This window comes from Lipotes vexillifer, unplaced genomic scaffold, assembly GCF_000442215.2.
Source record: "Lipotes vexillifer unplaced genomic scaffold, Lipotes_vexillifer_v1.1 scaffold655, whole genome shotgun sequence".
Classification (NCBI taxonomy): domain Eukaryota; kingdom Metazoa; phylum Chordata; class Mammalia; order Artiodactyla; family Lipotidae; genus Lipotes; species Lipotes vexillifer.
Genome location: NW_006788208.1, coordinates 2,782,033 through 2,791,114, shown reverse-complemented (window position 1 = coordinate 2,791,114; position 9,082 = coordinate 2,782,033). Strand labels below are relative to the sequence as shown.

The 9,082-nt window shown below is 51.1% G+C and overlaps 2 protein-coding genes across 5 annotated transcripts in view; one reads left to right on the top strand and one right to left on the bottom strand.

Annotated features, from left to right (window-relative positions):
- Positions 1-7,154, top strand: part of PCCA (propionyl-CoA carboxylase subunit alpha) — a 362,003-nt gene extending 354,849 nt beyond the window's left edge. For 3 of the 4 annotated variants that reach the window (XM_007461534.1, XM_007461535.1, XM_007461533.1), the window contains 2 exons: positions 3,831-3,908; positions 6,808-7,154. In XM_007461534.1, coding sequence (XP_007461596.1) covers positions 3,831-3,908; positions 6,808-6,876 — 147 coding nt within the window. In that variant the 3' untranslated portion in view covers positions 6,877-7,154. The remainder of the gene's footprint in view (positions 1-3,830; positions 3,909-6,807) is intronic. The other variant, XR_457051.1, reaches the window with a different exon arrangement.
- Positions 7,155-8,808: 1,654 nt separating this feature from the next.
- Positions 8,809-9,082, bottom strand: part of GGACT (gamma-glutamylamine cyclotransferase) — a 656-nt gene continuing 382 nt past the window's right edge. Inside the window, exon 2 of the mRNA XM_007461532.1 lies at positions 8,809-9,082. This exon is cut by the window's right edge and continues 30 nt beyond it. Coding sequence (XP_007461594.1) covers positions 8,809-9,082 — 274 coding nt within the window.

Below are 9,082 nucleotides of genomic sequence, written 5' to 3'. Positions count from 1 at the left end.
GGAAAGAGTCCTCTGAAAATAAATGGAACTTGATAGATTTCCATATCATTTATAACTTCCCTTAATTACACTTGGAAGACTTGCCAGTAAAACTGGAAAATTGGCAGCCTGTATCCATCAGAGCCATTTTGCCGACCGTGGCAAGCAGCTGGCTTTACTGGATTTTATTTCCCATCACTCACAATTAATCATCAGCTGGAGATGTCTGAAACTCTGCAGCACAGAGCTGTGCCGGGTGACATTCAGGCCTCCCAAGCATGCTAAAATCTGCTGAGTAAATGGGCTGAGGTTTCTCCCCAGCTTACTTATTTTGGGGCAAGGCAGGCTCCCGCTTAATGAGTGCGCTCCGGTAATCAGATGCGAATGTGAACCTTGACCCCATGTCAAAGGAGAGGACGCAATAAGCCGGATGAAAGATACAGGATTCAGACCTCCAAACTTTACACCAATTAGACAGGGAGCGGAGAAGTACATCAGGCTGAGTAGGTTTATCAAAGAGACTTGCGAGGCTTGTGACCATTTTGTAAGCCCGATGTTGGAGACATCCTGTCACAATCATTAAGTCGTTATGCAGTGATTCACCAGAGTGTTGGGGAAGTGTGCGCCCACAAACCCTGCAGTGGCTGCACCCCGCGTGCACGCTGTCCGAGGGAGACTTGGCCGTGGAGGCGCCCTCTCTGCTCACCCAGTTAATGTCCCCAACTTTCTGAGCACACGGGGGAATCCAGGCGGTGTTTCCAGTGCCTTCCGGAGCTCGGGGAGGGCAGGGGAGGGTGCAGGCACCTCTGGACAAGGAGGCTTCCAGATTGTTGAGGTGAGAGGCCTGTGTCCTTTTGTCCGGGTTACTGTTGGAACTGCGGCCCTTGGGGTCCAGCAGGTTGGTGGAGCAGCCCCCAGTTACAGCCCCGTCTGTGTTCTTTGACGTACAGTTTGTACTGTATTTGCTTCCCTGACTTGGGTTTTTGAGGGATGAAATAGCTTGAATTTAGGTCAGGTTCATGTGTGTATATGTGTTTGCGTGCGTGCACGTATAACATGTTTCTGCTGACCGAAATGTGTCTCACTATTTGGTGGAACATCAAGGATCAACTTCCAAGAGTTCTTTCTCTTTTAGGAACGAATGAGCAAAAACAAACTACAAAGCAGATTGCTGTGAGTGAATGGAGAAAGAGAAAAATGAATTACTTAAATTTCCACCAAATAATATAAGTAGAGACCAGCAGAAACAGGGAAAGAAACTAGGGAGAGGAAACAGGAAAGAAAAGGACGACAGAGCCGTGAGGATGGTTCCAGATTCAGGGCAGCCGGCGCTGCCTGTTTGGCAGCAGATTGGCACTTCCAATCCGCAGGCACTTTCTCTGAAGCCCTTTTAATCAAATTGCCAGAGTGACACAATCTGAGAGAAGGGGGTGTTTTACCTGGGGGACTTTCCCACGTCTCCCGGATTGTCTCCAGCTAAATCAGAGGTTTTGTTTTTCTGATGGATGATTGGGGACCGACCACTCGCAGTTGCCTGCAAGTCACCTCTCTGCAGATCACCCTCGCCACAAGCACGCAGAGCTGCCAGGAAAGGCGGTCAGTGGACAGTGACAGTGGAGCCCCAGAAACTTCATGTCCGTCTCCCACTGCTCCCAGGCTCTCGGGCCCTGCTTTCACTCACCTCCAGGCTGGCCAGCTCGAGCCTGGAGTGGGGCTGTGGCCCAGGGCCCGGCCATCCTTCTGCGCGTTTCTTATGGGCATCATTGTCATTTTGGTCTCCGCCCCCTTAGTGACCACTGGAAATCTCACAGCTTCATTCGTTTTCTTTTTCATAGTCGCGTTAACTGTGAATTCACTTACTTAAAGATCCCACAGAGCATTCTGGCTGAGCAGTGGGCCGAGCAGCTGCAGGAGGGCAAGCTCACGCCCGCCCGAGAGAAGCCCGTGGGGCTGGGGCTGGTCAGACGGGCCCTGGGCGCTCAGACGCCAGCACAGGAAGCCCGGCTGGGGGAGGGGGCGAGGCGAATGTGCACGCAGCCGCCCACCGCAGGCACTGGTCCATGGGGGAGGAAGGAGTTCCCAGAGCTGATCACTGATTGTTGGATGGAATTTCCGTGGCTGAATATCAGATCCATTTCCCAGAAAGCCACGGGCCCTGATGCCGGGATGCCCCGTCTCAGAGTGGGGATGCTGCTGCGTGAGGCCAGCTCTGGACCCTCAGCCTCTGCCTGAGAGCCGTGTCCCAGGCCCGCCAGCATTTTGCGTGTGGAGGTGCACGGCAGGCGCTACTTCTGGGGACGTGCCCTCCTCCCATCTTGCCTGGTCCCTTGCCTGCCTTTGAAATAGGGAGAAAAAGGCTCGGAAATGACGCCTTGAGGGCTGGCTGTTCTGACACCCCAACTGGGTCCCGCGTTGCCCTGGAGCCTCCCTCACTGCTCTTCCTCTGCGTGTTGAAGAGCGACCCTAGCAAGTTAGTTGTCCGCTCTCTGGAATGCAGGTGCCAGGTGACGGTGAGTCACAAAGGGCTGCGAGCGCAGCGTGTGTGCCCAGCTCTCCAGCGCAGTGTCGCCTCCGTGCCAGCACCAAAGCTTTGGCATCCCCTCTCTTCCTATATTTCTGTGCCAGGAAAAAGCAGCCCACCACCTGATCAGCAGAGGAGAGGAACGCATAGGGCTCAGGCGGTCCCGATGCCAGCGAGACAGCTTGTGCCCCACGGGGGGCCGGGAGGGGGGCTTGGAGATCATCTGGGGATTTCAGGAAAGAACATTCTCCAGGCACTTCTGCAACGCTGGATGAGCACAAGGGTCCAGGAGCCCCACGCCGGGATGCCCACCAGCACCCCACACAGCCGGGTGCCCCAGGAAATTCAACTCTCCCATTTCAAAGCCTTCAAGGCCCTTTCCACAAAGATAGGAGAAAAATGCAAGCCCAGCTCCTTGGTGCTTACCCATCAAGGGCAGAGAAAGGAGATTAGATACAAGGGCCTTTAGTCACAGCTGACTCCTGGGTGGGAGTCCCAGGTTTAACCCCAGGGGATTTATGCCCAGCTCCGCCTGGATTTCCCTCACCCGGAAGGCAAACAGCTGAGCACGAAGCTTGAGCCAGTGCCCCTGGGAGCTACTGCCTCCTTGCAAGGAATGGGTGGAGCTCCAGAAATCACTCCCTGAAGGCGCTTTCTGGGAGCCACCTGGTTGTCAGTCCTTGGCATGCCATGCAAAGGCTGGGAGAGTGGTCCCCATGGCCTGGGTGCTTGGCTGTTGTCCCCAGCCCCCCAGGGCTACAGACAGAAACTCCATTTTTTACTAACAGCTTTACTGAGATAAAGTTCACAATACAATACAATCACCCCTTTAACGCGTGCATTTCAGTGGTTTTTGTCTGTTCACAGAATTGTGCAACCATCGCCACAGTCAATCCTAGAGCACTTCATCACCCCCGCAGAACCTCTGCATCCACCCGCAAGCACTCCCCCTTCCCCTCCGCCCCTGGAAACCACAGATCTTTCTGTCCGTAGAGACGTGCTAATCCTGGACGTTTCACTTAAGTGGAAGCCATTCCATTTCTGCCACAGCTCTGTGGCAGAGGCAGATTCAGAGATTCCCAGGGGAGGCCCCACAAGCAGCACCCAAAGCCTCCAATACCAGGGATGTTTTTCTAACAAGGACTTGATGATAGAGGGAATGGCCTTTCTCTGCGGTCCCCGAAGATGTACTTGGAATACAGTATGCTGCTGTTTGGATTATATTTCAGAGCATTTGACAAAAATATTCTCTTAATGGCCTCACTCTTGAACATTGTTGCAAAATTCAAATGCTTTTAAAACTTCTGTCCACTTTTTGTTCATTTTCCAGGTAGCAGAAGGTCAGGAAATTTGTGTGATTGAAGCCATGAAGATGCAGAACAGTATGACAGCTGGGAAAACTGGCAAGGTATGTCCCCAAGGTCCCACCGGCCCAGGCCGCTGTGACAGGAAGCAGAACCTCCACCTTGGAATCTTGGACGGTTGGGGCCTGAGGGGGACGGCGGATGGGGTCTCTCCCAGCCTCTCCCTCCTGCGGACGAGGGCGCTGTGATCGGGGCTCCCTGTGTTCTGCATCCACGTGACCTGCAGGCCTTCCAGGAGAGTCTGTGTGACATCCAGGGAGTCGAAGAACAACTGTTCTTCACCTTAATGTCTTTCGAATTAAGGGGCCTTTAATTTTTAATGTTTACATCTGTCTTAGAGGCAGTTAGTTATCTGAGACTTAGGTGACACAGCAGGAAATGGTTTTAGAGATTGCAAAAATTAATGCAACTCGGGGCTTCCCTGGTGGCGCAGTGGTTGAGAGTCCGCTTACTGATGCAGGGGACACGGGTTCTTGCCCCGGTCTGGGATGATCCCACATGCCGCGGAGCAGCTGGGCCCGTGAGCCATGGCCGCTGAGCCTGTGCGTCCGGAGCCTGTGCTCCGCAACGGGAGAGGCCACGGCAGTGAGAGACCTGCGTACTGCAAAAAAAAAAAAAAACTCTACAAGATAATTTCTCCACAAAGAGAACAATTCACTTTTAGATCAAGATGAGCTGAAAGGGGGACTTCCCTTGTGGTCCAGTGGGTAAGACTGTGTGTTCCCAGTGTAGGAGGCCCAGGTTCGATCCCCGGTTGGGGAACTAGATCCTGCTTGCATGCTGCAGCTAAGAGTCCGCATGCTGCAACTAAAGATCCCGCATACCACAACAAAGACCCGGCACAGCCAAAAATAATAGGTAATAAATTAAAAAAAAGAAAAGAGGAGCTGAAAGACCCACATCCACGCGTGGGACTTAACGATTTAGGGAGGAAAAAAAGATGTATTAGTACTGAAATCTGTTAAGAGTAAAACTTCTTAAATGAATTTTCTCATTGAAGAAAATAGAAAAGTCTTCTTAAGCAATAACTTCATTATTCTTCCTGCGACTAGAAAGGCACCACTTGTAGCAGAATGATCCTTTTCTGAAGGATGGTTTGGTTTGAAAGTACCACACAGTGGAGCAAGGAGAGGTGGGGCAGGTCGGGTGGGGTGGGGACAGCAGTGTAGGCTGGCTGTGTCCTGCACTGTGGCCATGCCTGGAAGGTGCGATTGAGCCTTGGGGACAGTGGGTGTCCTAGCAGAAGGTACTGTCAGCTGCCAGTGAAGTCTGCATCAGCGAGAGACAGCCTCCAGTTGCCTCCCCCAAAGGAAATGAAACCGATGTTCAGAGAACAGGCCGAGGGGGAAGCTCCAGTCCAGCCCCAGCCAGGAGGGCAGAGGCCCAGCGTGTGACCAGGCTGGAGGGGCATCAGACGGCTGCACCCAGCCTCCTCAGGGTTTGGGAGAGGAGATTGGCATGCTCTGCAGCTTCGGGGGAATCCTGCTTTTCATACCTGATGACCCTTTAAGAAATGAACAAGAAAGTGTTGGTTTCTGCTCTTGTAAAACTTGTTTTATTTGTCCCTTGGCGTTAGTCAGCATTTACGCTGCATTACTGTTATGAGCTTTCCCCTCTGTGACGAGCACTTGGCCTCGTTTGGGGTCCCAGAATATACATCAGATGCACCAGCGGCCCGTGTGCTGGACTGAGGCACTGACGCCAAAATGAACATGGCCTTAGCTCCCTCCCTGTCTGCGTGGTCTGTGTCCTTGGGGCCTGGGTCTCCTGGGGAGCCCCTGGTGCTGTCAGGGTGGTGATGGGCTCTGGGTGAACTTGCATGTTGGCCCTGCCCTGTCAGCTCAAGTCCTGCCCCACAGGGCGGGGAGGACCGGGCCCCTGAGCCTGGGGCTGGCAGTTTTTGCTTTGAGAGGCCAGTTTTCCTCCCAGGGGCCCGTTCACAGTGGAAGCAGGTCCTCCACTCTGGAATCACAGCATCATGACAAATACATCCTATAAAAACACCGGCGGCTTCAGATCATAAAAAGCAGCCACTTCAGTGCAAATAGCTCCTGTGGAACGAGGCCTTTCAAGTGTCACTGCACAGCTTCTCTTGGTCCCGAGAGACCCTGGGCTGGAGCTCTAGGGGAGAAGGCCCTTCTCGCTGCTGCTGGCTCATGGCAGAGATGCAGGGACAGAGGCCAGGGCACCCAACCCCACGTCTCTGGCACTTTTCCTGTTTGCCACTTGCCCAGACGGCCAATTAACTTCCAACCCATCATCATTCATCTTCATGCCCCAGCAAGAACTTCCAAGTCAAATGACTGTCTCTAGTTTTAAAAGTGAACACAAATTTGGGAAAGCAAAAGTTGACTAAAATCGGGAGAAATCAGTAGAGTGAAAGGGCACGGAGGCAGCGTCACGGGAGCCCAGTGCCTGCCCCACGTCGTGCCGCCAAGGGCAGCGCTCGATCTCTGAGGAATTTCATTTCCCTTCAGAAGGAGGCTTCTGGTCAGGCTAGGGAATTTCTCCTGTTAATTAGTACCTGTTTTTTGACTCTTGTATAATTGTGAGTGGGTTTGTCTGTTTGTTTGTTTAACACTAAGTACACCATTAACTCTCCCGGGTGTGGAGACTCATCCAGCATAATCACTGCCAGCTGAGACCCCCGAGGGCACCCTGTGCAAAGGACAGCACAGATACCCTGCTACCAGCAGCTTTTAGGACCGACAAAGATAAGGAGGGGAAGGTGGTGACTCACAGCCCACGGCGGCAGCGAGGACGTCCCTGTGCTCGAGGTCCCCTCTGATGGACGCCCTACCTCCGAATGTTCTATCTGTGCTCCAAAGCCTGCCAGGCTGTCCCTTCATTTCCAGAAATGGATGACGAGATTGCTTCCTCCTGGTCTAGTTAATAATTCTTACTCTCCCCTCTTTTTTTTTTTTTTTTTTTTTTTAATTCAAGGTGAAATCGGTGCATTGTAAAGCTGGAGACACAGTTGGAGAAGGAGATCTGCTAGTGGAACTGGAATGAAGTATTTATAGCCTTTCAGTCATCACCCGATTTAATTAGCCATTTGTATTAGTGTCCTTTCACACTCAATTTATTCAAGCGTTTTGCAGGAACACCCCTGTGTAGCAGATTTTACATGGTCATATTTATTCCACATATAGTCAAAACCAACATTCTGCCAAAAAATCACCAATGGAAATTTTTATGGATATAAATACTTGTACATAAGATTTGTACTTCTGCTGTGAGATTTCCTAGTGTCAGAATTAAATCAATAAAACTGAACATTTGTCTAAATATTAGTTTGCCCTTTTTTTTGAATGAAGACAATGTACATAAGAGGCTATGGGCTGTGCCAGTAGACTTTAAATACTAGCGTTTCATTGGGGTCCTTTTTAAAAATTTATATAAATCCCAGTTCTTGGCCCTCAGTTTCGTTGTTAGCATTTGCCACTTTGTAACCTGATTACCTGCTTCATCCTGCTTGAGGACCTAACTCCTGCTTCTGGTCGTTCATAACCTCCCGAAGCCCAGACAGCGCAGATGATGGTCCTGGAAATCCCTCCTGTGTGGCTCTAACGGTGAGTGTGGACCCCGAGTCCCCAGGGGCGACGCCCTTCCCCATCCCAGGACACCGGCATGGGTACCACTTGGGGCTCCCCTGGCCCAGTGGTGGTGGGCGGGGCTGCCACAGCTCATCAGCTGACACCCATACTCTCCTTTCTGTGTTTTGGTGAAGCAAGTTTCCAATTAAGAAAAAAGGGCTAAAAATCAGTCATGCTTTTGTGCCAGATGCAGTTAAAGATCCCGTTAAGTTGAGGAGCGAGTGAGCTCTCCCAGTGGAGAACGAGCTTAACAACTCGGGACCAGCAGCTGCGTTTTCACCTGGCTCTGAAATTCGCAGAATACATTTCGTACTTTGCTGGTAAAGCAGCAGAGGCAGAGTCCTACGCTGATTTGACTCTAACCCTGACAGATTATCGGATGGAGGTGGGTAGTAATTGGTACTTCCTGCCTTGCTAAAATTATTTTAGGTGCTGTTTGTTTGTATTTGGAATCGAAGCTTTCTGTCAGGCCTGAAAAACAAATTACTAATGTGTTGTTGGTTCTTCTCCAAAAGGCCCGCCCCCAAATGCTGCTCCCTTGTGGGGGCAGGGACCGCGCCTTGCTCTGTGCTCCCATGAGCTTCTGTCTGAAACTGGGGTGTTCAGCTGCTCTGCCAGCACGTGGGCACTTGCTGTTTTGCTAGATGAGAATGAAAAGAACCTTCTACCAAATAAGCAGACTTAAAAAGAGGGCCAACAATAGCACCAATACTTTTATATTTGATTTCACAAAACATCTAGTTTAAATGATCTTTAATAATCTCTGTAATAAGCCTGATCTGAAAATTATGATGATGTTATATATATTCAGAAGTACTCTAAAATACAGCGTGTTTTTCTTGAGGTTCTTTTATTACATTGAGACGTCTTAAATCAACTTAAAAAAAATTTCTCAGTGCTACAGGTCAGACAGAACTGATAGAGCAGGGCTGTTAAAATCTAGCTGCCACACAAAGTCTTTATATTCATTTTAAATGTTATCTTCAGATTAAAGCAAAGCAAAGGATAAAACAAAACACCAACAACAGAATAAGAAAAGCATAACATGAGTTTTCAAAATGTCATTTAGGGGAATTAAAATCCTGAGTTTTTCTCATCCAGTACGTTCAAGCCCATGATGCTCTTTAAGCAGCAGGCAATAAGGCAGCAGCAGCAAGACAGATTTATTAGTCATGTCAAAATTATTTGGGAAATCGGCTGCCCCCCCACCCCACCCCCCATAGAGATTTATAAATGTTTGTTTCAAAGGGTGTTCTCAGGCTTTTGCATTCAGCGAATGCGGACCCAGCGAGGCCATCTTCCAACCACCAGGCTCTCGGTCCTCGGGCAGCCGCTCCCCTCACACTTCTCATCTGCTTTCCCGCGGACTATAGCGAAGCCCGTGCTCCCCCTGTGAGTCGTAATCGTCGTGGTACGGGAGGTGGACCCACTCGGGCGGGTAGGTGGCCGTGCTGTACACGAAGCACTGCAGGGTCCCGCCCGCCCCCTCAACAGCGACTGTCACCCGGGTGCGCTGGTACATGTCCGGGCAGCCTTCGAACTCGTCCAGGAAGCGCAGCATCTGCTCGTCCACGGCGTAGACCTCCCCAGCCACTCGGCGCCCCCGGCCCGGCAGGTTCAGC